General features: G+C 43.9%; 1 protein-coding gene across 2 annotated transcripts; it reads left to right on the top strand.

The window, feature by feature from the left end:
• The first annotated feature begins 617 nt into the window (after nt 1-617).
• On the top strand, nt 618-25796 carry RBL2 (RB transcriptional corepressor like 2). 2 transcript variants are annotated; one of them, XM_074157873.1, is made up of 22 exons: nt 618-824; nt 2501-2631; nt 3904-4104; nt 6306-6370; nt 10809-10937; nt 11483-11643; nt 11750-11814; nt 12556-12742; nt 14622-14788; nt 15458-15567; nt 16489-16592; nt 16916-17053; nt 17552-17716; nt 18235-18346; nt 19021-19293; nt 19797-20065; nt 20630-20806; nt 20961-21032; nt 21419-21533; nt 22299-22501; nt 22942-23106; nt 23873-25796. In XM_074157873.1, the coding sequence occupies exons 1-22, from the start codon at nt 618-620 to the stop codon at nt 24041-24043; spliced, it is 3387 nt and encodes a 1128-aa protein (XP_074013974.1). In that variant the 3' UTR covers nt 24044-25796. The 2 variants fall into 2 exon arrangements, with proteins under 2 accessions (XP_074013974.1, XP_074013973.1); XM_074157872.1 differs by having other exon boundaries at nt 22939-23106; nt 23873-24043.
• Nucleotides 25797-27686: the final 1890 nt, after the last annotated feature.

Below are 27686 nucleotides of genomic sequence, written 5' to 3'. Positions count from 1 at the left end.
AGCTCACTCTCTTCTGGTTTTACTCACGGCAGTGGACCACCCTTGGTTTTGTTGTGCTGGGGGAGAGCTCGAGCCCTTACCGAGGGGGACGCTTTGTGTGACGGTTCCGAAACAACGTCAGGCTGGGCGCTCAGCCCTTACCGGCGCGGCCCCCAAGGGAAGGGCGGCAGGAGCCCGGGGGAGGCGAGGGAAGGCCGGCCAGCGGCAGGAGCCCGGTGGGGAGGAGGAAGGCCGGCGGCAGGAGGGTGGGGGTGGGGGGGGGGGGAAGGCCGGCCGGCGGCAGGAGCCCGGGGGTGGGGGGGGCGGAAGGCCGGCCCCGGGCCCCGCCGCTGCCGCTGCTCCTTCCTCTCCCCGGCACTTCCGGCTGCCAACGTGACGTCCGCGCCGTGACGTCAGCGTTCCCTCCGGGAGCAGGAGGCTGCCGCGGTGCACGCTGGGCGGGGGAAGCGGAACGCGCCTGCGCAAGGGCGTCGTCCGGCCGCCCAATGAACGGGCGCGGCGCGGGGCCGGGGGCGGGGCCCGTCGGCGGGGCGTTTGGATGGGAAGGCGCGCCGGGGGGCGGCGGCGCAGGCGCAGTGCGGGGCGGGCGGCGCTGCCCCCTAGCGCCGGGGCGCGGCATGCCGGGCGAGGGGGAGGACGAGGCCGAGCCGGGGGCCGGGGGGGGCCCCGCCGCCGCCGCCGCCCCCCCCCCCTCCCCGCCGGCCGAGGAGGGTGACACCCGGCAGCGCTACGAGGAGCTCTGCAGCAGCCTCAACATGGACGAGCGCGCCCGCTCCGAGGCCTGGCTCAGCTACCAGAGCATGAAGCGCAACTACACCCTGGAGGTGAGGGGCTGGGGCGGGGGGCGCGCTGTGAGGCGAGCGGCCGCGCTGAGGCGAGGGGCCCTGGGCGGTCAGCGCGGCGGGATGGAGAGGGTTAAGGGGGGGGGGGGGGGGGGGGGGAGGGCGGGAGGGAAGGGGACGGCCCTTGAGGCGCGGCGGCCTCTCCCTCACACCGCTGAGGCGCCGCCCGGGCCTTTAGCGCGCAGCCCCGCCGGGGGCACGTCCCGCCCGGCCCCTCAGGCCCCGGCCCGCTCCTCAGCCGCGGGAAGCGCCGCTGAGGGACGTTTCCCGGCCCTCCTTCCCCCCCACCCCTTACCCCGGCTCCCCGGGCGGTGGTCACGGCCCTCAGGGCCGCCGGGGGAGCGGGGCTGCCCGGCCGGAGCCGTCCGCTGGCGGGGAGCTCAGCGCTGCCCTGCGGCTCTGAAACTGTGTGTGTGTGTAAATATCATAATCCCAAACCATAGCGGTGAAAAAGCGATAATAAAAAAAAATAAAAGTGACCGTTTGGCTGCAGCCTTCCTGCTTCCAGCTGCCTAACGGACGAACGCACCGCGGTTATCCCGGGGAAGGCTCGTCGGCAGCCCCTCGGTTGCCCGCCTAAGTGCTTTCAGCGAAACGATAATAAATTGAATTTTGCCTGAACGCGGCACAAAACTCGGGTGGGTGGGTAACGTTAAAAAACACCAGCAGGGTTTTGTAACGTCCTTGTTTGGAATGGCAACGTCCAGCGACGCCCCCGCTTTGTTTGGGAGATGCCTTTTGCCGGGTGGCTTTTTAAAAATCAAGGCGGCGCTTAGGGAGAGGCCGGTCTGTCCGGAGCTGTTGGGATCATTTAGGGATGCCTTTTCCACGGTCGGGCAGCTCCCCATCCGGAGGTAAAGGGGGTTTCGCACCCCTGGAAGGCGGTGGGGTCCTGCGGTGGCTGCCGGAGGAGAGAGATGCTCTGCTCTCAGAGCGCCGCTGCCACACGCCGCTCCCCGCCGCCACAAACGGGCCGAGAAGCTCTGAAAGAAAACTTGCGGTTTCCCCTCTGTGTGTGCTCCTCTGGCACCGTGGTACTGCCTAGCCCAAGAAACCCACAGCATCCAATTCGCTGCTCTGTGCCCCTATTTCCCCCTCCCCCCTCCCCCCCCCTTCATTTTCCCATTAAAACATTTTTTAATCCAAGAGGGAGAATAAAATTTGAAAAATTTTTGTTGGAATTAATTTCCATCTCTAGGTACCAGATTGAGTAATTGTTCTCTTGTGTAATACAGCAAAAAATGGAAACTATTTTTCTGTTCCCAGTCTATTCCAGGCAGAAGAATGTTCTGATAGCAAGGAATTGTAGCTTTTTTTTTTTTTTTTTTTTTTTTTTTTTTGTAACACAGGCAGTACAAAATGTTATTATAGAAGAGCAACACTAAAATTATATTGTTAAAGTTTGGGTCAAGTACGAACTTTATAAAGGTAACTAGTAACTATGTAATTTTCGTTTTGACACAGTGCCACCTTAAGTATCTGTTTAGCAGGTGTTTTTTCTCATCGTTAAAAACACAAAGTAGCTCAACAGAACTTTGAAACAACCAATCGACTTTGCTGCTGATTGAACTTCATGGGTTGAGGGCACAGTTCTACTGAAAAGTACGCTTTTTTCTTTTCAATGAGGTCTTTCAATTGCCCGATGTTTTAATTCACAGGGAAATGACCTGCACTGGCTGGCGTGTGCCTTGTACGTGGCTTGCAGAAAAGCAATTCCAACTGTGAGCAGAGGGACAGCCGAGGGAAATTATGTATCTTTAACCAGAATTTTGCGCTGTTCAGAACAAAGGTAACTTTTTGCTAGTTTTTAAACACTTACAAAATCTCAAAGACTGCTTATCAGCTTGTGAAATTTAGAAACTGAGAACAAAGGCTAAACATCTGTCTTGTTTCCTGCTTTTAAAGATGGAATTTATATCACTGCAATCTTTGTGTTATAGCTCATTGCCACAGAAGTAGGACGGTTCCATTCGGTCATTACCTTGCTGTAAAAACACTGGTTTTCAAAATCAGAGATTGCCTTCCCTCTCGCAAAAGAGAAAGAAAACAGTCCCTGAAGAATAGTCTATTTTTGAAGAATGTGCAAATTGTGAGCTGCTCACTGCAGAAACCATTTTCAATTGGCTGTGAAAACATTCACACATTTTTTATTATTTTTTTTTGTAAGAAGACTTCACTTTTCATAGCTTTATGAAGCTAACGTGATGTCAGAATCTTATAAAGAAATTTGTATTGAATATTTACGTCTGTAAAGCAATGAAGAAAAAATTTCCAAAACAATTGATTTTATTTATTAGCAACCTGATTGTTTTGTAACAATTTAGTGCATTAGCAAAAAAAAAAAAAAAAATGTTCTTAAGCAATTCTTCTCCCCATCACTTTTAGTGTTGGAGCATTGCTGTTGGTTTAAACAATACAAATGTGTTCCTTTAAAGACTTCCCCCTGCCTCCCACCCCCAATCAGAAATTCAGGGAGTTGAATGTGGATAAACAGTTTCTGTCAATCTGGGCTATCAAAGACTAATAACTTTGAAAACGTAGGTGTAGATAAAAGAGAAAAATAAAGAAATAACGAAAGCCCAATTTATGAATTGAAATTTACCGAAACTTTGGGTTTTTTCCATGCTTCGTAGAATCTTCCTTAGCATTGTAGAATTCAGAATTTGTTTTATTTAAGTTCATAGATGATTCATAAAAATGAGGGAAATCTATTTTAGAGTAATCTGAGTGTTGGAGCTGTTTGTGTCTTTGTGAGGAAAAGCCCAGAACTGTGAATATATAGTTCACATGGTTGTCAACTGAGGATATAAAAATATTTTGTAAGCTGAGCTCACCCTTGTTAATGGGTGAAGGACTGGCTCGGAGTACGGTGTCACGTTCACAATACTGCCATTTTATCAGTAGTTTGGGAAGTAGAAATTGCACTTTTGTTGTAAATAAATAAAATGTATAGTATATTTATTGGGAAAAACAAACAAACCAAAACAAAACCAAAACCAAAAAACAATTTCAAACAAAACCAATAAAAAACAGTCAGATCTAACCCATTTGGTATTTTCAGCTTGATCGAGTTTTTTAACAAGATGAAAAAATGGGAAGACATGGCCAATCTACCCTCCCAATTCAGAGAACGAACCGAGAGATTAGAGAGAAATTTTACAGTTTCTGCAGTAATTTTTAAGAAGTACGAGCCCATTTTTCAGGATATTTTCAGATACCCTCAAGAAGACCAACCTCGTCAACAGAGAGGCAGAAAACAGAGGTACGTTTCTCTTATGTCCAGACTGATTTTAGAAGATTACTATTACAAAAATATGAAGTTGTTCAGTTGGTTTAGTTGTGGTTTTGGCTGTATTTTGACAGTCGTTCTTTATAATATTGGAGTTGGTCTGTCTCTCTTTGCTCACAGTAATTTTTGAATCTTTTTTTCGACTTGTCAAATGTGACAGCTTGCAGGAAATCCCAAAGCTGTTTCTATGATTTGGGGGGTAAGGGGAAGGGATGAGATTAAAATGAGCCCATAGACAAGAGAAATAAGAGAAATATTAGTATTTCCAAGATGGGAAAGGTTGGTAGATTGAATCATTGTACTATCAGCACAGCCTCACTAGCTCACAGAACAGCTCAGCTCTTTTCACTGCCTAGTAATTCCCACACTTCTCTTCATAAACCAACATCTTCCAGATATTTTACTTCATAAAAGAAGCTTTGTTTCTTTGTTCCTGTTCATATTAGAAGTGCTGTGAAAATTATGTGCCGGCCGCCTTTTCTGGTGATTCTGATCTCAACAAGATTTCATCTGTTTGTGCCAGCACTTAGCATGGCTTCTGATTTCTTGTGGTAGTTAGTAGTGACTGATTTATTCCCGTTCGTTATTTCTTTCATCTTGTTTGGTTGCTTTTGTGGTTTGTTTAGGGTTTTAAAAATTATTTTACTTTACTTTTTCTAATATTTACAGGCTAGTTCTTAAGGGGGTTTGGGGGGCTTTTTTTTTTTTCCCTTGATATCCTTGTGGCCATAATTTAGTGACATTTATAATGAAATGTGTTTGAATCTATAATAAAGACAGGCTTGGAGAATGCAAAAGGTGAATAAATTGGAATTGGACTACAGATGGAGTAGAATTTGGTATTGAGATGGATATTTGCATATAATGTTGAAATTAGAATATACTGCATATATAATTTTGAGTAGAAGAGTAAAGCCTGCTAGTTCATTAGCTTGGATGGTAAGGTTTGAAGTAATTTTAAAGATTAAGTTGTAAGGTGATGATGATACTTACTGATTTTTGTGTGAAATGCATGTTAATTTTGACATTTAAAACCATTCTTCACATAACCTGATGGAGGATGAGCTGTGATACACAAAATAGCGCTTCCAGGGATACATTATATGGAAACAAGGAATGATGTGGAGTTATAAAAATTGGTGCTACAGGAGGTTGTGTTTTGTATTAAATACATGCAGTAACTACTTGCGCATTGTTTCTGATTTTTTTTTTTTTTTAAATAAAACTTTGGATGAGTTGATTACTCTGCCAAGATTATTCTGCTACCAAGAACACAAACCGAACTTACTGGCCAGAAATGTGAAAGTAGGAAGGAGATTTAGGAAACTGTCCAGTGTGGTGTGTGTGTGGCAGTATGAAGAAATAGCAAATTCTTAATAGCTGAAAAACTTTAGATTTAAAATGGGGCTTCATGAATGACTTATATTTTATTTGAAAGCATTTTAAACAAAGACCATCAGAGGAATTTTGTTCTAATAAACATAAAATATATTCCAAAATTCTGTATACTGTATAAAATCCTATACAAAATGCTTTGCTTGAGTACATAGGTGACATTCTTGTGGGGACACAGTTCTGAAAATCTTGCCTGTACCAAATATACAAATATCAACCCGCTGTGTAATACGTTCCTGCAAGAACACGCATATGTGCTTATATTACTCACAACGCTTCTGAAGCGTTTGGAATTTCAGCACTGACTCTCGAACTATTTTGATTGACTATATGCACCGTTTATAGCAGAAACAACATTTTCAGCAGATTTTAAATTCAGATATTTACCTGTTCTTTAGAACTAAGGTCAACATTTTGTCTTAAAATAAAACATTTAAGCCAGCCACGTTTAACATTAAATTTACAGTAGCTTTCTGCTCAAGTCTTGGCTATTTCTAATGCTGTGTTGGTCTGCTGCAGTGACATTTGAATCATTACATGCAGACTGAGACCCAGGTTCCACTTGTGTCTGCACTTGTGCTGCTTTCTTTATTACTTTTAAGTAATAAAGGTAGTCAGGTTTTTTTTTAGTCAGGTTTTTGTGGGAAGGGTTTAAGATTTTGGCCACGTAATAGTAAAGCTTCATTTTCCTTTAGAATGATCAAATGTTGTACAATGCTCTATGAGTGTTAATTCATTGAGCTTACTGGATGTCTTCTTGCTCTATTTTTCCCCAAAAGGCGCCAGCCGTGCACTGTGACCGAAGTTTTCCAGTTTTGTTGGGTGCTGTTTGTTCATGCAAAAGGTAAGAGATTTGAAAGGGATTAAATACTGCAGACCTGGTTTTGTTAGTCATTATGTTATAGCGGTCCTTAAACACTGAATAGGCAAGGGCATTTCTGTATTGAGAAATGCCTTTGGAGAAGAGGCCTTCTCAGAACAGCCTGAAGGAACCTATTCTGTTTCATTTCCCCAGCTTTACCACATTTCTAAGGTAAGCTATAGCTCCGAATAGTTTGATAGCTTTTATGTAGAATATTTTTACAACATTCCTAGTATTGTGGAGATTTGTGCTGTAATTCCAAGGGAAAAAGTAGCTTAGAATTTTAATGGATTCATATTTAGATGTTGTTGTAATTAATATAAGGTGTGTGCGTATGTTTACTAGGAACATAAAATGTTTAAATTCCTCCTAAGTTTCTAGCAACACTGAAAATATTTAATGAATTTTTTCCTACAACCTAGTAAAAAATTATCATAGAAGTCCAGGTGTGAATACTTTCATGCTAGTATCACAGATAGTGTTCTAATTCTTTTGGTAGCCTTTCTGCCCCCCTACCTTTTTAAAAAATGAGGGCACAGCAACTGTATCAAATCACTATAGACGTTCCTAAGTAGGTCTGCACATGCCTGTCCTGCAAGGGTGATTTTCTCTCGTGTTTTGGACACGGCAGTGTATATATAAACAGCCGAATGTCCTGAAGACTCCAATTCCTTTGGAAGATGTAAAGGGATCCTCTGTCAACATGTGTCGGCAGAAATAATGCAATGAACAGACAATATACTGTAACGTATATATAGAATCACAGAATATTTTTCGTTGGATGGGACCTTTGAGATCATCAAGTCCAACCAACAAAAAAAAAACAAACCACCAAACAAAAAAAACACCAAAACCAAAAAAAACCCCAAAAAATCCCAGAACACCAAACACCAAAACCAAACCAAAACAAACACCCACAACCACACACCACCTCACCCACAAACAGACACAACCCAACAATCTCAGGCACTAGAGCACGCCCTGAAGTGCCACGTCTACACGTTTCTTAAATACCTCCAGGGATGGTGACTCTACCACCTCCCTGGGCAGGCTGTTCCAGTGCCTGACCACTCTCTCAGTAAAGTAATTCTTCCTAATATCTAATCTAAACCTCCCCTGCCCCAACTTCAGACCATTTCCTCTGGTCCTGTCATTATTCCCTTGGGAGAAGAGGCCAACACCCACCTCTCTACACCCTCCTTTCAGGGAGTTGTAGAGGGCAATGAGGTCCCCCCTCAGCCTCCTCTTCTCCAAACTAAACATGCCCAGTTCCCTCAGCCTCTCCTCATGTGACTTGTTCTCCAGACCCCTCACCAGCTTGGTGGCTCTCCTCTGGACACGCTCCAGCAGCTCAATGTCCTTCTTGTAGTGAGGGGCCCAGAACTGAACACAGCACTCGAGGTGAGGCCTCACCAGTGCCCAGTACAGAGGCACCATCACTGCCCTACTCCTGCTGGCCACGCTGTTCCTGACACAGGCCAGGATGCCGTTGGCCTTCTTGGCCACCTGGGCACACTGCTGGCTCACATTAAGCCGGCTGTCCACCACCACCCCCAGGTCCTTTTCTGCTGGGAAGCTTTCCAGCCACTCTGCCCCAAGCCTGTAGCGTTGCCTGGGGTTGATAACCTTTATCAAAGAACAGCCTTAAAACTAATAGAATAGTAGAGGATTTCTCCCAACTGAGGGGAGAAAAAGCCACAGGAGGGACCAGAATTAAATCCTTATTTTGGGCTTAAGTCTGTTCACTCATACCACATATAGTCTAAAGACTTTCTTCATTAAACCTGGGTTTTCAAGAGTTTCTGCTTACCTAGGGCTTCAGTCAGGTACTGCTTGGATGAGCCTTCACTGGGAATTCTGCATAAATCAGATAGTGTTTTGAAGAAAATAAAGACAAGGTTTCTATTCCTCACTGAAGGAACGTCTTTATAGATTCAGGTCCATTAATAATTTCCAAGACCTTTTATATTTTTTCGTAAGAGAACTAGTAGAAGAAAATGAATAGTTTAATTTCTACAAGGAAAGGAATAAAAGGAATTTTGTTTTGGTTTTGAGGTGTGTGGTAGGTGTTTTGGGGTGGTTGTTTTTTAATTTAAAAGCAAAGCAGTGTTAAGGTTCCTGCAGTGCGCTGAGATTTCCTTAATTGGCTGCTTTTGAGGACAGGACAGAGCAGTCTGTCACAAGATTGAATTATCTGGCACTGATTTTGTTCTGCACAGATTAGCCTTTCATTCTACACTGTGCCACATTGCAGAGAGTGCCAGGAGCCGCCTTTTGGAGAAGTTCCTGGCAGTATTACTGGATCTCACTGTCACATCTTCTTACAAAGATGGAGAGGGGTGTGGTGTTGCACGAGTGCTGTACCAAACACTCTGTCTTATGTGGAAGGTGCCTTTTTCCCATGGGCTGCAAATTCCGCTCTATAGGGAAGGCAAACCTTTCTTAAACAAGTCTGTTGCTTCCAACCCTGAAACACAGTATGAGTTTCCTTTTTTTTTTTTGTCCAGCATAGCTCTCTCAAGTAGTGTGAGATATCTCTTCATACGCCACCGAGTCCAGAGCAGAGTCAGTGCTGTACTTTATTTCCAGTCAGTCAGGACTTCACTTGTTTAGCACAGTTGGGCAGCTGGGAGAGTAAGTAGGTCGGTCTGAAAAATCACAGATTTTTCTTTTCCCTGCTATAAAATCCTCACTTCTGCGGGTAGATTGGACAGTTGATAAGGTGCAAAGGGACTTCAAGAGTCTTTCTGTTGCTGAATTATCGGTTAATATGTTTGAGTAACTGTATCATCAGTTAACTACATGTTAATTGGCGAGGAGTTTCAGACATACAAATTAACTTTGTAGAGCATACCATGCTGACAACAGCCAACTCAGTTTCACAGGAAAAAGGGAAAATTACAGTAATTGTAAACTGTAAAATCAGTAAGTGACTAGTGGCAGATTTATTAAAGTGTGGCAGCACAAAAATGTAAACTAAGGCATTAAATATTCATGTTAAGTTTTGTTCAGTGTGTTTTGAGGGCTGGCAGTAATCCTTATCGTGGCAACCACACATCGGTGGCAAGTTGAGGCTTGTCTCTGTGACATTTCTGTGGGCCTGAGGATCATTGCGTTCAGGTTCACAAATGCAGAAGACCAGATCTTGTTCCTACCTTTGGTATACGCTGCAAAGTGAGGTAGCAGCTTTGTTTGGAGATACTGCAGTTCTTGCATACTATTTGTAAGAATTTATCTTTAAACTCTCTATCTTGACTTTTTTTCTTTCTTTAAAATGGAAATGAAAAAAATAATCTTTCTGCTGTGCTAACTGTTTTTCATTACTTGGTACTAGATTGGGAAAGGGGGTCGTAAGCTATTGTTTGAAATATCACTGACAAATCATTTGGGTGAAATTACCGGTACTGTCAAATTAGATTTATTTTTGACTGTGCTGACAGTGAGGATTGCCATGCTGGACTTCATGGTTATGAAAGTGAACTTACGTTATGAGAGTTGCTTCTTTAAGATTTTTATTGATTAACATTTTGCTATTGTATTTAGGACTTGTATTGCTTTGCTGTGAGCCTGTAATAGTTTGGAAATAATTGATAAACATGTACAGTTAACACGAGTTTCATGTAGGCTTTGTTATTTTAAATAGTTCCAATTATCTGCATTAAAATTATTTTTCTTCCAACAAACACGGAATGAGAAAATTGAATATAAATTTGAACAAACTCATACATTACTGGTAGAAAATAATTCGGACAAAAATTTAATCACAGATTTTCTATAGGTGTGTTCTAAGTGAGTTTATTACTATGTGATAGATTTCTTCAAGAAGTTAAACTTTATCTTCATAGTGGGCTCAGATAAGTGGTGTGGAGCTTAACTTTAAAAAAAAATAGTAGAACAGTTATGAGTATTTAAAGAGTGACAGAAAATCATGCTGTCCATATAAATTCATGGAACTTTGATTTATGGTATTAATTAAGGTATAGGTTATTTTACAAGACTGTTTTTAGCTATGGCCGTTCCTCTAGAGGAATATCGTAAACCTCAGTAAGTTCAATAAAAAGTAATGAATCTGAATATAATCTTTGTGAAAGGTGATAAAAGAGTGAAGAGATTACAAGGATTATTTTCTACAGGAAGATGATAAATAAGAATACATCAGAGGTATATGAAATAAAGCTATATTATAAACCAGGTCAGAGATACGCGTTTTAACTCTTTGGTAAAGCACAAAAGAAATATATTTATTAAGTGTGTGTCTGGTTTACTACCTGTGTTTCTATCCACATATTGATAGTCTCCAAAGTCTGTGTTTCTGTGACTCCGTTATTGATTGTAATACAAATCTCAACAGTTTCTTGGTTAAAGAATTTTAAATTGATGCTAATTTTAATTATTCTCTTCTGTATTTCTAATATTGAAGGTAACTTTCCTATGATCAGCGATGACCTGGTCAATTCCTACCATCTCTTGTTGTGCGCTTTGGATTTAGTGTACGGAAACGCTCTCCAGTGTCCTAACCGTAAAGAGCTTCTGAATCCTAATTTTAAAGGTATGGCGAAAAAAAACCTATCTATCTTTATCCAAAGACTGCAAGACCTTCCAAGGCTACTGAAATTAGTGTGAATTTATGTGGCAGGGAATAAATTGAATAATATTGATTTAAAATATGTGGGAATTAGTATTTTCCTTTGAATTTGTGAGGTAATTCTTTCCAGACACATAGTTCATTTTCAGTGCTGAAGAGTATTCGCATTTACTTTGTAGTGGTTTAGACGGAAACTGGGACCATTATCTCAAATTTATTTGAATAAATTTTATAGTTCACAAGTGTTTGATTGCTTTTCTATTAGAACTGCTATTTTAAGTTTTATCACCAGATATCTATTTTTTTTTTAAATCTGTGACTCGAAATTGAGTTTTGATAACATTATCAATTTGAGGGGGTATTGTATAACTAATAATTCTTTCAAGAGAACTCATTGGTTTACCATTTTAATTTCACACTACCTAGATTACACAACATAGAATTTAAGTTTAATAAGAATATAGGATATTAATTTGGAAAATTAAATAATACGGTATTCTTAATTGTAGGTCTACCTGAAGACTTTCACAGTAAGGATTACAAAGTATCATCTGATCCTCCCTGCATCATTGAAAAACTGTGTTCTTTACATTATGGATTAGTTTTAGAAGCAAAAGGCATAAAGGAACACTTTTGGAAGCCATATATTCGGAAACTTTTTGACAAAAAGGTTGGTGGATAGATTTGTAATGTAGAAAAATTTCTCCTTACTCATTATTTCAAAACATTTTTTTAAGAACTGAAATGCCCATCCTTTGTTCTTACCTGTCTTACAGCTTCTAAAAGGAAAAGATGAAAATCTGACTGGATTTCTAGATCCTGGGAACTTTGGCGATAGCTTGTGAGTCGCTGTATTCGTGATGTGGTTGTCACTGGTGTCCCCCTGAACTGTAATGCACTTGCACTTGCATTGTTGCCTGTATCTTAACAGTAACACCAGCGAGCTGACTCGCGTATTCCTGACTGTTTATACAGTACTCGGCGTTTCAGCTCCTTTCTCTGAGCTGGTGCGGTCTGAGGCGCCTTTGAAAGAGGAACCATTCTTCAGGGTAGTCTTACTTGATCTCTGCTTTCATTCTAATGTTTCTAAGTTGCCTTAGGTTTTGTTGCGCGTAACTCAAAGTGTTAGTATGAAAAAGATGTGGAAGTGCATTGACTGAGAGGGAACTGGGAGGGAAAAATTGGGTTTGGTGGTATTTTTTTCTTTATAAACCTAGAGATGCTTATAAGCAGGACTTAGTTTCTTTTAAATGGTATGAAAATGGTGAGTGTAGTTTATGGTGATATGATGCTGCATAAGTTTTGAGGCGTTTCCGGCCAAAAATGAGTTCTCAGTATTTGGTTATGTTCCACCTGCAGCTATAGTACATGGGAAGCCAGCAGATAGAATGGAAAAATAATGTCCTTGCTACTTTCATGTTTTAAGATACTGTAGATTTTAAAGGAGCTCCAATGCTCAAGTTAAACGAAGTTGTGAAGCAGAGTTCCAACGGGCCAGAAGTGTGTCCATGCAGCGAGGAGGTGACCAAAGCCCTGTCTCGCTCAAGGGGGGTTTGTATCTGTCTTTCCCTTCCTGTTGTAGCAAAGCCATCAACAAGGCCTACGAGGAGTATGTTCTGTCAGTAGGAAACCTCGACGAGCGAATATTTCTCGGGGAGGATGCAGATGAAGAAATTGGAACCCTCACAAGGTGCTTAAATACAACTTCAGGAATGGAAACGGCCGAAAGAGTCCAAGTGAAGCACAACTTGCAGCAGCACTTTGACAGGGTGAGTATGAGGTGGTGGGTGGTGCTGGTTCTCTGGGGAGAGCGAGTTGAGTTAGTCTGTGTCTGAGGAAGAGAAGCAGCTACTCAAAATGACCATCTTTATTGTCTGAGGTGACCTGGGAGCGTACGCAGCACAGCTGAGTTAGATTTTTGTAATTTATTTGATACATTGTTTACCTTTGAGGTTCTCGGACACAATTTCTCCATGCATTTGGGTTTTCTTTGATTAAATCCAGTGTAGAGAATATTTAGGTAATTACCTAAAGAGTAGGTAATTATCTGTAGGTAAATCTTTAGGTGAAGGTTTTCAGGCCCAACAGAACAGGCAATTCTCGGTGGCTGTTTGGCAGGTGCTGAATTGTCCTGTGACTGTTGGGGCCCTCTGGCCCTGCTGGAGCATCTTCCCCTTCCCTCACGCCTCTGTCCCAAACGCAGAGGGGTTTGTTTATCTCATGCGAAGCTGCTCGGCGCTTTGCTCTACGCACAGTTTTATGTCTCTTTTTAACGGAGAGGCTCCAGGTGTTAATCTTACATCTGCTTACTGTGTGGCTTAAATCACTAGGGGATGGTTTTCACCTTGCTTGCCTAAAAGCACGATACATAGATTTGTCTTTATATATGACTAATAAAATAGCATAGAATATAGTCTTTGAGAAGCTAAAGAACATGATGTGTCTTGGAACAAGAAAGTGAAGACCTCTAAAATGATCAGGGCCTTCGTGTGACTCAAGCAGCTTTTGGAAAACAGGCACTGGCTCTGCATGCAGACGTATATCCCCGTGACTGCAGGGTATCAAAACGTTCCTCGAGATGGAAAAGATGCCTTAAAGGCTACGAGACTAGCGGATAAAGAAGGATATAAGCTGCCTTATACAGAGAGCAAAAGGGTCAAACAGCCTAGATCACTGAAATAGTCCCGTGGTCCTTTTCCAGAGTGAGAGTTGGTTAATGGCTTTCAACGTTCCTGAGGGAAAAGAGCAAAATAACCTTATCTGCAAAATCAGTGTAAACAGCTGATTCTTCGCTGCTGATCTATTTAAAGAAATAGCCAAGCGCTGGTTGTCTGGCACAGTCGTGGGTGCGTAGCTCCCCTAGGTGTGTGTAGCGATGGAGCAGCGTGGGGTAAGGCAGCAGCTGGAGGCTGCTCCGGGGACTCCGGGGCAGGGCTGGGGGCACCAGCTTTCCCAGGGGGGTGTGGGGCACATGGGAGGAGTACGGGGAGCTGGACTTCAGGGCGGAAAGGCTGCGAAATGTAACGTGTTCATTAAAATACGGAAAACATTTCTTGGTTAAGTAATCGTGTGGTTAGATAATTGGAAGATGCATGGGTTTTGCTGTACACTAATTGAAGGGACATCTTTGATGTTCACTTATTTTGATGTGATGACTTCATCTGATGCAAGTGAATTAAAATGCTAATTGTTAGATTCAGGAGGGCTTTTCATGTACGAGTGAAACTTCCTGCGAGGAACGCCTGGCTCAGGATCATTTCCCACCAGCTACAGCTTCCTCTGGCGCTCAGGGGACAGGAGGGGATTGCCGGGGGTTTGGGGTGGTTTTTCGGTTTGCTTTTTGTTTTCTAAATTGGCCTCGTCGTTTCACGCTTCACTCCCAATACCTGCATCTCAGTGGGCGATCACACCCCCTCAGTTCATAGAGCAACACTTGATACAAACATCCCAGTGACAGAGATCACTCCATCGCTGCCGACTGTTGTCTGAGGCAGGAACGAGTTTGGGCTCTTTGCTTCCAAGCTGTTTTTTCCGGGCGTGTATCAGAACACAGGGGAAGAATTCTACAGATCGACGCTTCTGGGTTGTAACCTGTATCCAAGTTTTATACTAATGTACACTTCCATGCTCATTTATTGTCTTTTTTAGTCCAAATCCCTCAGGGTTACAACCCCACTTACTGGCCGCAAGTATATTAAAGAGAGCAACCCGTACGTGACACCGGTTTCCATAGCAACATACAGTTTGAGCCGCCTTCACACCATGCTGGCGGGACTGAAAAACGCCCCCAGCGAAAATCTGGAGCAGATACTCAGGTAAGGCTGATGTTTAGCTGACCAAATAATTCTATTTTTTAAATAGTTTTAAAAAGAAATGTTAATGCTGAACAGTGTAACTTTAAATGTGAGCGAGTCTTGAAAAGGTCTGGAGTAAAACAGAGACCAGAGAGACACTGGAGTTTCAGAAGACTTTATTCTCTTGCTTTAGACACCTTTGTCCTTAGGAGATAAATGGCTCTAAGAACACACAACATCTAAAACCCCGCAGTTCTGACAACAGCAAACTCCTAACATGAAATTTTGAAGACTTTTCTTCTTCCTCCTTAGCGAATCTCTCTGCCTCGCAAATCACACCGCATTGTAGGATTTTTATTCATAATAGGTTTTTTTTTCTGCATGTAGATGCTTCATGCTTCAGGTACAATATATTTTAAAACAATTTTATATTGTGGAAAATGCTATTTAAATATTTATCCCTGACCCTGGAAAGATGTGTGTATTTACTACAATGTATAAAATAACACTAATATGCTGGGGCTGTTTTCCCATACACATACAGTCAGGCACATCTGAGTGCGTTTGTAGTGTTAGCCCAGATATTTAGAATTTCATGCTTTTATCATAATATAAAAATAGTTGTATATTTTTAAAATTTTTGCGTTGGTAGGAAGAGTAAATTGAAAATATTTATTTTTTTCTTTTCAGGGCATGTTCCAGAGATCCTTCTCAGTCCATTGCGAACAGAGTAAAAGAAATGCATGAAGTTTTCTGCCAGAGCGCGCCGGCTGAGGGGGAGTTCAGTACCTTTTCCAAAGGTGGGAAACGTTTTGCTTCTACAGATAAGAATTAAAATGCCCGTAAACATGTTTATTTCTTGTAATTACCTTAAGTTTTACTTTCAGGTTATGCTTTAGCACAAGAGTCTTTTCCATTACTTTTGTCTTTTCCTAGTATTCTTAAAACATGGCAAATTTCAGCCCTGCATACCATTTATAATCAGCCTGAGCTTAAAGCACTGGAATTCAATGATATTTTCAGTTCAAAGAAGTGGGAAGAAAAGCCCTCTTAAGGGCTACCACTCTTTGCTCAAGCACAAGCGTCGCAATGGGACGAATTTCTGTGACAGCAATGACAAATCTGCCTAACGGTACTCTTCAAAAGTCCTGCAGCAGTTCTGGCTGCCACACAAGGATGGGTTAGTACGGGTAGCATTAAAATCCTACCGGTATAAACACACAGTATTATTTGCAAAGTGGTCAAGATTTGTGACATGTGTGAGGACGGATTACTAGTGAGGAAGATTGCTCTTGACCTTGTTTCTTAATAGGGTCTTTATTTAATTTGTATTTGTCCTTGTCAACATAGTTGCTTCTGTGTTTCCTGTTGCACAGTGCCAGCTGGATCCACATAGGTATACTTTCAAACAATGTACTTTCTGAACTTGAAATACATATGTTATATTATAGCAACTTAAAGATGATTCTTATATAAGGTGTTTCCATCAAAATCTGGGTTCAGTACTAAGTTATTCTGCTCTGGATTCACAAGCCAGTGCAGCATGGGAGAGGGATGCCCAAGTTCAGCAGACGTTACCCGGTTTAGTTCTGGAAGTACTGTAGCCGCAGCAGCGCAGAAATCCTAAAGCTACTGAAGCGTTGCATCTCTACAGCCCGAGATAAAGACTGTAATTCCTTTATTGCATTTCACAATATTGTTTCTATGTAAAATCCCTGCAGATGTTGCCAGCAAGCACTTCCGTCGTGCCGAGGTGCTGTACTACAAGGTCCTGGAGGCAGTCATCGAGCAAGAGCGGAGGAGGCTGGGAGACGCGGACTTGTCTGTAAAGAAAACTCATCTCATTCTACCTCATTTCTAAAGTTGTAGTTATTTAAAACGAGGGTAAATCTCTGAAAAGTAGCCTGTAAGTACACCTGAATGGAAGAAAAAGCGTACCAGAAATCATTTGTGTTTGCAAACACACAGATATATAAAACTTTTAATGAGTAAAGATGTCTCAGTTTGGATTCTGCTCTGTCTCTTGCAAAATGAGGTCTCTGTTTATAAGCGCGATGATAACCGTGCTGGCGAGGCAGAACAGAAAGCCTGTTACCGGTCTATAGTTCCGCTGTAAATTAAGCACTAACACTTGCAACTCTCTTGCAGGCCATCCTGGAGCAAGACGTGTTTCACAGATCCCTGCTGGCGTGTTGCCTGGAGATAATTACCTTTACATATCAGCCGCCTGGAAACTTCCCATTCATCACTGAAATATTTGACATTCCAGTTTATCATTTTTATAAGGTAAAGCGTGTGGCAGCTAGAAATGCTTATCCCGAGCACTCCATTGACTTAGATTAAGCAGTCACCCACTTACTTGGATGTTAACTTACACATTAATCCTTCATTCTCAGCTTTCTCCTTTTTTGTATTGAAAAAAACCCTTACCCGGGTGTCTGTCAGCCCGGGGTGGGGCTTGGGCGGCTGAAAATCAAACTCCTGTTGGCATTTAACAGCAGCAGCCGAGCATCTATCCAGTAACTAAGGGATCAGCATTTCATGGAGAGCTATTGCTGCAGCTGCTCTGCAACAGCGCTCGGCGTGTTCCTTTGCTTAGAAAGATATAAAAATATGTGTCTTACAAAACCGCAAAACAACATGCGATTGAGCCGTAGTAAAGCAGCCTTAATATTTCTCATAGTCTCTTCTTCCTTGAAAATCAGGAATTAGAACTAGATCTTTCTGTAAGAAGAACTATATGAGAGAAGTTCATTATGTTGATCGTAATTATCCACCTTACAGGTAATTGAGGTTTTCATTAGAGCGGAGGATGGCCTTTGTCGGGAGGTGGTAAAACACCTCAACCACATTGAAGAACAGATCTTGGAAAGTATGGCTTGGAAACAGGAATCCATCCTGTGGGACAGAATCAGAGACAACGAAAACAAAGTTCCTACCTGTGAAGAGGTGAGCCTTCCTCAGCAGACAGGCGTATAGGGTGGATGTTACACCCCGAAGGAGAGGCTTTACACGTCCAAAATTCAGTTTTACCTGACAAGCTGAGCAGCAGAGGGAAAATCCTGACTGTAGCGTGCTCTGCTCATGGACAGCCCTGCAGAGACAGCCATAGCGGAGAGGGGCACCTGAGAGGGTTCTCACCCAGCTTTGGCACAGCAGAGCAGAACAGTGACCGCACAAGCAGGGAAGGTTTGGACCAGTCACACTTTAAAAGATTACTAGACAAGAAAAAATGTGGTAAAAAGCACAGACTTTTAACTGTAGTCTCAGAAAGATTATTACACACGCAGTGCTGTACCTGCTAGAGCAGTACAATTCCTACACAGTGACTGTCGTGTTCTTTTAGTGTTCCTTTTATTTTTTCCCACGCAGTTTTGCCATCCAAAATTTGTAGCGCAGAAGCTTTTAAAAATTTGCTACGTAGTCAATTTGTGATACAGACTCTAATAAAAGCATCAATATTTTAGGTAATGCCGCCGCAGTATTTTGAGAGATCTGCTGGGAACAGTGTTGCAGGTTCACCCTTGACACCGAGGCGAATAAACGAGGTTCGTGCTGAAAGTGGAGGACTAGGAAAAGGTGAGACTTTCCCGGATACACACGTTGCTTTGTGCATACACCCGTACATACGTACGCTTCTCAGACCATGGCTTTCATTTCTAAATGCAAGCGCTGTACAGAAGGAAGGTGCTTTAATGTCAATGTACAGTTCATTGCAAACACATTTGTAATTGGTATTTCTGTTGCAACTCACGTAGCTAGTACTTTGTTCACATTGAAATAATAAATGCCTTAGACATCTGACCTGTTTTCAGGAGGTTATGTACATAAACAGCACATCTGTATAGAAACGCGCATAAGTTAAATAATATTTATTCACATGCACTACTTGTGTGCTAAGCAGTAGCACTGGAGCAGTTTGCTTTGTTGTTACACAGCAACAGAAGCTCCCCTTGTATATTTAATTATGTATGTGAAGTGTTGAAGTTTTTCCTCTGGAAAGATAAAACATAATACATCAGCTTAGAAAAGTATTAAAGGCAGCATTACTTGAGATTAAATCAATCATCTCTAAAAGCAGCCTGTGAGCCACAAATGTGGACATAAGGAATTCTTAAAAATGTTTCCTGAAGAGCTTTGCATGACATATTTTGGTTCTTGTTCGATTTCTGTCATGTATTTATACAATAAGGCATTATACACCAAGACTTAAATATATATATACATATGTGTGTGTATTTGTGAACCCACAGGCCTTTCATCCTCTCCAACCACCCTGTACGACAGATACAGTTCTCCTACAGCCAACCCTACCAGGAGGAGACTGTTTGTTGATAACGATAACGGCTCTGACAGCGGGACTCCAGTCAGAGTTTCCCAGCAGCCGGTGGTCAACACGGTGCCGGTGCAGAACGTGAACCCTGAAGCCATGTCAGTGACCCCAGTGCCCGGCCAGACACTGGTTACGGTGGCAACTGCCACCGTGACAGCCAATAACGGGCAGACTGTGACCATACCAGTGCAAGGTGAGAGAAGAGCTACTGCAGAGTGACCCAGGCTTGGTCCCATCAGGGCACACAGTAACCAGAGAGGGGGGGAGCAGGTCACTGGTGGAGAAAAAGGATGTTTAAGGATTCATAACTGGGAAAAATTGTATAAATAGATAAGTAGAATTTAGAGACTGAACATTAGGGCACAAGGACGTGCTGACTGCCAGCATCTATTTCATAAAACCTAGTTATTTCAGTAACCCCTCCTTCCTCAACTGGCACGGCATGAAACTTGCATTCGGACGAAAAACTTAGTTCAATTTCATTATCTTCTTGTCTCCTTATGATGAGAAGTTAAAAGTATTTTGATGAAACAGTTCCATATATAATATACTAAATATATATATTTATAAGCAACTAGTAACAGAATTACTGAATTCTTTAAAAAAGCCATACAAAACAAACCTACAACAACTACAAACACACCTCCTCCCTCCCCAGATTGCTCTTATTTCAGACTCTTTTTTCCTAAATTGCAGGTATTGCCAATGAAAATGGAGGAATAACTTTCTTCCCAGTCCAGGTGAACGTAGGGGCGCAGGCTCAGGCCGTCTCTGGCCCCATCCAGCCCCTGAGCGCCCAGGCCCTGGCGGGTCCCCTGAACCCCCAGCTGAGCGGGGCAGCGCTGCAGCTCCCGGGCCAGGTCACTGTTCAGCAGGTCTCTCCTGGGGAGCAACGACGGACCCAGCCCCTCACCGCGGCTGTCAGGCCCCGCAAGATGGGCTCACTTTCACTCTTCTTCAGAAAGGTACTTTTCAGTCTAATTTGTGCTTTGCTTAAGTTTGTATTTTGGTATGGCTTCAGTGACTTTTAAAATATGTACTTCTGATTAGTAATAATAGAATATTCAGTGTCAAAGTTAATCTCTACCCTTTGTCTATTCATACACATACCTGAAGAGTAGTTTTCTTATTCAGGCAGCTTCTCACTAGCAAAGGAGCAGACTCACCACAGCCACCACGAGCTGTGAAGTAGATTATATACTTGGCCAGCGGGTACCTAAAGGTGTCCATTTTCTTCAAGGCTCTTTAAAAGAAAGAAATTAATCTTTGAGACATTCTGGTTTATTATTCAATTATTCAATCAGTGGTTTCCATAGGCTACACAGTGTCCCTTCTGCACTCGGGACAGCTCAGAATTTAAGCTTCAACCAAGCGCTCTCTTAGCATCGGTACTCCTACTGAGAATGTCTGTGTCTTGTAAGAATTACTCAATTTCACTTGTTTGCTTCTTTTGCCTTATCATTTGTACAAGTTCTACAAGCCTGAGGTACTCTTTGGCTGGGTAAGAAGAGCAGTCTCCCTTTCCACAGGTGTACCATTTAGCCAGTGTCCGTCTGCGAGACCTCTGTGTCAAACTCGACATATCCGACGAGCTGCGGAAAAAGATCTGGACGTGTTTTGAGTATTCCTTGGTGCACTGCCCTGAAATCATGATGGACAGACACCTGGATCAGCTGCTGATGTGTGCCATCTACGTAATGGCTAAGGTACAGGGAATGCAGAAAAAACAAACAAAACTTTTAATATTCCAAAGATTACAGTTCTTGAAAAAACCCAACCAACCACCACACACAAACACCCCCAAACAAACCGAAAAACCCACAGAGAAACTATTAAGCTTTTCTGTTCTTCCCCCCTTAGGTTACTAAGGAAGACAGATCATTTCAGAACATCATGCGCTGCTACCGCACACAGCCACAAGCCAAGAGTCACGTAAGTACAGCCCGTCTTCACCGGTGCCGTATCCCGTTTATTAAACGCCTTAGTTCCATTTTAGGAACGGATCACTTCTTAAAGTAATGTTTAATGTTAAATGAACACAGTCTGAGCCATTCTCCTTGAAAGACACCAGTCGTGTCCAAAATCCTGCACTACTGAAAGCCTTTTATGCTAAACTATACCTAAAATAGAAAATATCTTAAAACCCAAGGAGGCAGCACCTGTTGGATAATACTCCTCTTGGGAGGCTGTATTTCCCCTGCAAGAAGCAACTTGACACCACGGTGAAGTTTCTATAAAGCAGGTTTATCACAGACTGTTGTTCCCTGACCGTGTCACCGCACACCTGGTCACCCCCCTCCACACCCGTGTCCCCGCAGGTCTATCGCAGCGTCCTGATAAAAGGCCGGCGCCGGCGCCGCTCGGGCAGCAGTGACAGCGGCAGCCACCAGAGCTCGCCCACGGACAGAAGCAAAGAGAGAAACAAAGAAAGAAGTGAGTGATTCCAAATTCCAGGTGTTTGTCCTTAATGCCACTTCCCAAGCCGCGTGCGTAAAATAAGGGTTGGATTTTGTGTCGCCCCACCCCAAACGCTTCCTTCTTTGGTAAACCTGGACACAATTAAGACTCTATTGGTAACACCTAAGAGTTGCTGTAACTCAAGCTTAACATCACACCCACTTTGAGAGTCTTGAACCCATCACCACCTGCGCCTGCCTTAAGAGCTGGCCACCGTGGCTTAACGGGTGACGGTAGAAACTGCAGGTATTAAGGTTTTGTGCCACACGGAGGCGGCAGGGAAGGGCGGAAAAAATAATATACATTTTGCAACTTCCCACATTAAACCAGCAGGAAGTATTACCAAGCCAAATATTTCTACTACTGGCTGAAAAAGAGTGCTGTTCCCTATGTGCGATTGTGCCAGCTGGCAACAAGAGTGAGCTACTGTTAAAAGCACAGCACGAACGCCTGGAAAATTGAGTTTTTAGCTCTGCTTGTATTGTGATGAAATTCAGCTCACAGAGAAAAGCCACTTGCAGTTTGTGCAGTGAGAAGTTAAGAAATCCAAGGCGTTTCTGTACACCTACTCGGCAGTTCGTTGGTCCTTACCAACAGGCTGCTTTGTTTTGTAAGGGAAGTTGCTGAGGGAATAAGGTGAGCCCTCCTGATCCCGAGCCCAGGCTCACGGTCACTCTCCCGCGGGGCTGGGCTGGAGGGAGAGGAGCAGGTTCTGCTGACGGCGACGGCCTCTCCCCGCAGGCAGCAGGGACTCCAGCCCCGTGATGCGCTCCAGCAGCACCCTGCCCGTCCCCCACCCCGGCAGCGCCCCCCCGACCCCCACCCGGCTGACGGGCGCCAACAGCGACACCGAGGAGGAGGAGCGAGGGGACCTCATACAGTTCTACAACAACATCTACATCGAGCAGATCAAAGAGTTTGCCCTCAAGTATACTTCAAATGCAGTAAGTTACATTCTGTGCTTTTCACTGGAAAATTGGTCCTTTTTTTACTGTGGGAGCAGTGAAGTGCTGTGAGCTACCCCCCACTGCAAGCTCAGTCGGGGCATTGTATTTCTATGGCAGTAATTTCACCTCAAGGACACGCTCTGCTGCCAAATACTAAGTACCTTCGATGCCTGTTTGCAGTTTCCTCCTGTACGAAATACACAGCACTGAGCAACGTCATCCAGAACCTCAGACAGGGCTAGAAGAGTAAATGAAAAAAAATACTAATCTGCCCTAATAAAATGACAAAACTTGCACCTGTTCTAACTAAGTATGGTATGGGGTTAGCGGAAGAAAACTAAAGTGGGGTTAAGGTGACCAACTCACAGAAGCCTCTCTGCAGTAACACCTGAGATCAGGTACCAACTATTGAGTGATTTTCCTTTTCTCTTGAGCAGATGGATTCTCCTCCGCTCTCGCCCTACCCCTTTGTAAGGATCGGCTCCCCCCGCAGAGTCCAGCTCTCCCAGAACCACCCAGTGTACATCTCGCCACACAAAAACGAGGCTACTCTCTCTCCTCGAGAGAAAATATTCTATTATTTCAGCAGCAGCCCGTCTAAGGTGAGACTAAAGGGGGTTTAGTTCGCTTTTGTAAATCCTTAATTCTACCTTTTCTTTTTGGTTGTGACACCAGAGAAGGTTGTGCAACACGCCTGTCTGTTTACATTGTTTAACATGCACTTTCTTACCTAACGCTCTTCAAACTGCCAGTTCCGGTACCTAAGTAGCTGTAAAGCAATTAGGTGTCCAAGCTAATTGTGTACTTTTAAAAGTTAAAAGTTACTCTTTGTACCGATACACACGAGAGACCGGGGAGGCGCGGCAAAGGTACCCTTTGCTTTCAGGTCCCAGAGGGGTGACCTGGGCTGGGAACTGCTGGAAGAGCAGAACCTTAAGAACAATCACCTGCTCTTACCTACCTCCTGGGGAAAAAACCCAAATGGCTCTAAACACGAGAGCACTTACCCAGGGCGTATGTAACCAGCTGAATCCTCTCGTCTCTGCTCACCGGGAATGAAGCAGAAATCTTCCCTCAGAAGCACCTTCACCCTGGCCAGGAGGTCTTGCACCCGTGGTGCAGGAGAGGCGTCGTTACTGTGGGTGGAAGTTACGAGGAGCTTGCTCGGGTGTGAGTAAGAGCAATGGAAAGAGCAGCGCAGTGATTGAAAAGGTGACTGTCACAGGAAGAGCTCTGTAGAGTAGACATGTCCAGAAATAAAGCACAGGCAATCCCACTGTAATGCAATTAACAAAAGTTCACTTTCTACTTGGGTACTCACAATAACGAGAGATAATTCTACTTCCCTCCCCCCTCCCCCCTCTCCAGAGGCTAAAGGAAATTAACAGTATGGTTAGAACTGGAGAAACTCCAACGAAGAAGCGAGGCATTCTCTTGGAAGATGGTACTGAAGCCCCAGCGAAGCGGATCTGTCAGGAGAATCACACTGCTCTGTTAAGACGACTACAGGACGTAGCAAACGACAGAGGGTCTCACTGAGTCCATCCTTCCAGCACGGCTGCTCCCTCGCTGCTGGGCCGGGCCGCGTAGCCCGTCTCATGGGGTCACCAGACCTCCGCCAGCGTCCTCAGCCAGGCTGCCCCGTCCCACCTCACCGCCCTGGCCACAACACGTCTCCTGCCAGACTGTGCTGAGCCTTTGTTCCCGTCAGAAGGGGCAGGAGGAGTCTCCCGCAGCGCCCGGGACGGCGAGGACACGCTTTAAACCCTGCCACCCAGCCTCCCGCCGCGGTTAAGCTGATCACAGGCCACCACCCCTCTCCGGGCTTTGGCTTCGGAAAGCAGCCGAAGAGCTTTCTGGAGATCTCATCCCTAATACAGCTTTCCACCGTGCAACAGGTATTTACGTCCCTTTGCTCTAACACTCCCGCTGTGTATGTTGGTGCTTTACCAGTGTCATCTTTGGACTAGAAAGTCGCCCCCGGCTCTGACGCGGGAGCGCTGCGCCCAGATAACCACACCCCACCGCGTCCCGGCTTTTACAGCAACGGCCTCCGCAAAAACAATGACTTACAAGTAATATCCTAGCAAAGTCCAGCTCTGCTTGGGAAGGAAAGACAGGAATAATATCTTCCAGCCCTGAAGGAAGCTTGTCTGAAGGGCTCCTTTCCATACTCGGGATGTTTCCCGTGCCCCGGAAAACCATCACGCTGTTTCGCTTTAATGTTTGGGCACCTTGTTGTGTAAAGGCAGAGAACGTTGTTTCGGCAGTGGTTTTAGCTGTGCAATGGGTTCGAGTGAACTCACCTTCAAAAGGTGGCACTTTTGAAAGGGCTGTGAAGCGTGGTTTTTAAGGCAGATCAGTTTTGCTGTATATTTGCAATGGCACTTTCTAAATGTGAATATTTTTTTTCCAAGGCTGACTTCAGCTGTCTTTCTGTATTGAAGCAATTTGACTTTTGTATTTATTGCCAAATTGACATCCCATAGCTCCCCTCTTCAGCAAATGGCATTAAGAACGCGTTTTAACTCTGTGTTCGTGCAGTAAGGAATGCAGGAAGCTTGGGATGTTTGCTTTTTCCAAGGAATTTTATACGCTTGTAATGTTTTTTCAGATCGCTTTTCTTGAGAGTCGGGAACTGGCCACCTCTCTCTCTCAGCAGCAGGAGGGTGGTGTCCATCTCTTAAAACATATAGCAGCTTTTTGCTTTGTTTTTAAAGGACTGGGGGTGGGGGGGTGGGGTTGGTTTTTTTTTTTAAAGGACTAAATCAGGCTGCCTGGGAGAAAGCTCTCCCCTACTAACAGCATAAGAAAGTGGAGCATATAATAGATTTACTAGTTGCTTTCATTTAAAATAGTTCCAAAATGCCAGACTTAACTAGGAAAGCGTTAAACGTACCAACAGTTCACCAGTGTCCTCCTCTCCGCTGACACGGCGGGGGCAGCGGGACAGTGGTGCTGCTCGTGTATGATGTAGCACACTCGGATTCTGGACCTTTTTTTTATAAGGAAGCAAAAGTTAAAAGCTCAGTATTTTCAGTCATTCCTGCTCCTCTGAATAATGGGAAAATTTAGGACTTAATTCCACTGTAAATTCAATTAAATTAAATGAAAATAAAACCATCTTTCATTCTTACCCACAACAAAAAGGCTGAAGTCGAGAAATTGTGTAGATGTTTCTGTAAAAATATTTATGAAATTGTCAAACAATTCTTGTTACTCTGTACCATTTACATTACTTTGTATGAAAATACTGCAAGTGTATTTTTCAATAAAGAATTTATAAACTCCCAATTTCATGTTCGTGCGTGAAAAAAAGCAAAAAACCACTGTGCAAAGCTAAATCCAGTAGCTCTCCAGCACTGGGTCTGACTGGGGAGCACACGAAGGCAACAGCGAAACGGTCACACAGGCAGGGCCCACGAGGCACGCGAGATACACGACTGCAAGAACCTCAGTCAAACGCTGCAATTAATGGCTTAAAATAAATAATAAAATAATTGCACGGATGAGTCACGCAACAAGGGAAAGGATTTACTCTTGCCCCAGTTTAGTCATCGTGTTTGTTCTAAATGTGTTTCCTCCCGTGGCTCTGCCAGAACGCGGCAGAAGGCAGCCTGCAGCGGGACAGGGCCCAGGGCTGCCCGGTCTGGGGAGTCTCTCCCAGCAGAGGAAGAGGAGGAGGAAGGCTGCCGAGGCTACACAGCCGAAGAGGAAGGACCCTAGAACAAGGCAAGCTGGTCTGTCTTTCTTGCATGAGCTTTTCATACGAGATCTGCCATTTTAATCCAACAAAATAAGAACTATTCCCATACACAGTAGCCAACGTCTCATGACAAATTAGGGGATGTTTCCAAGAATCCTAAAGTTGTCCAGACCCGTTCGGGGCACTGGCAGCCAGTGCCGTGCTTTTACAGCTAAAAAAGTACTGGCTCTTCCCCTCCATTTTTACCCAGGTGTTCCAAAGGGGGAAAAAAAATCCAGTATGTAAACAGGATTTAAAAAGAAATTAAATCTCAAGTAGCTTCAGCCCATTTCTTTCAGGCCTTAGAACAGAAGAGGTCGGCTGGAAGGGACCTACAACGATCATCTCGGCCAACTGCAAACTGAACTCTTTATGACTACCTATAGCGTAACTTACTGTTCTCGTTCTGAAATAGCCTTTCCAGAATTCAGAACTGCAAAGATGACATTCAAAAAATGCCATTTTTATCCGAGTATCAGCAGGGACTTAAATTTAGGTTCCCAGTTGTTTTTTCGCTCAGTGATGTACCTGTGCTGGGGAAGATGACAGCTGAGCTCAGGATCCAATGGTACCGTCCCAGTTCTCCTTCTCCTGCCCTGCTCCTGCAGCAGCTTCTTTTAATACACAAATCCGATTCCAGAAGACACAGTTAGCGTTCTCGCCCCTCTCAACCTAAAAAAATTAAAGATTCCAGTTATTAATTCTAAACTACAGAAAATTCAGTATTATTTAGAGAAACAGAATTTTTCTTTTCAGCAAACTGCTATTAGCATGGATTTAGCTTAAAGCAGCCCAACCTACTCACCAGACCTACCGAGGTCCAGAACAGCTCGAAGACAAACAAAACTTACTCAAATAACCATCATTTTTACTCCATCGTTCTACCATTCTTCCCTGTCGTTGTTTTTATTGGTCTCAAACTGGGGCCTTCTCTAAACCCCAGCAACAAAGGGACAAATAAAACAAGAGCCGCCCGCTCCCTGAGCCGCCCTTAGGTCACAGTTACCAGGGTTTGCTCCGTGTTTATCTCCCCGGCGTTGCGCGGGGGGACGCGGTGGCGTCGCTGCTTTGCGCAGCGGCAGGAATCCGGCCTGTGCCCACCCCGCCTGACGCCCAGATGAAAGAGCAGCCCCAGATTAGAAGGGATTAAGCTTCTAGGCAAACCCGTCCCCTAAGTAGCTTGGGAAATGTGCAAGTGGGTGATTTATTACAAAGCCTTCTGAATAATCATGAAAATAAATAGAAAGGAATTACCGCGTGCCCATTTAGCGCTCCAGGTCTGTCTCCCTGCCCAGCCAGGACATTGTGCTCGCTCACGATGCCAGGCCCGTGTCCTGCTGCACACGGGAGTCCTTCAGCGAAACTTTTCTAATGCTAAACTGGAAGCATTTCAATTTCAGCCTTCCAAGAAAAGCGCAAGAGAAATAACAGCAGCAA

Source organism: Numenius arquata, chromosome 13 (genome assembly GCF_964106895.1).
Source record: "Numenius arquata chromosome 13, bNumArq3.hap1.1, whole genome shotgun sequence".
NCBI classification, from domain to species: domain Eukaryota; kingdom Metazoa; phylum Chordata; class Aves; order Charadriiformes; family Scolopacidae; genus Numenius; species Numenius arquata.
Note: the sequence above shows the minus strand (reverse complement) of the source record. Positions and strands in the feature narration are given on the sequence as shown.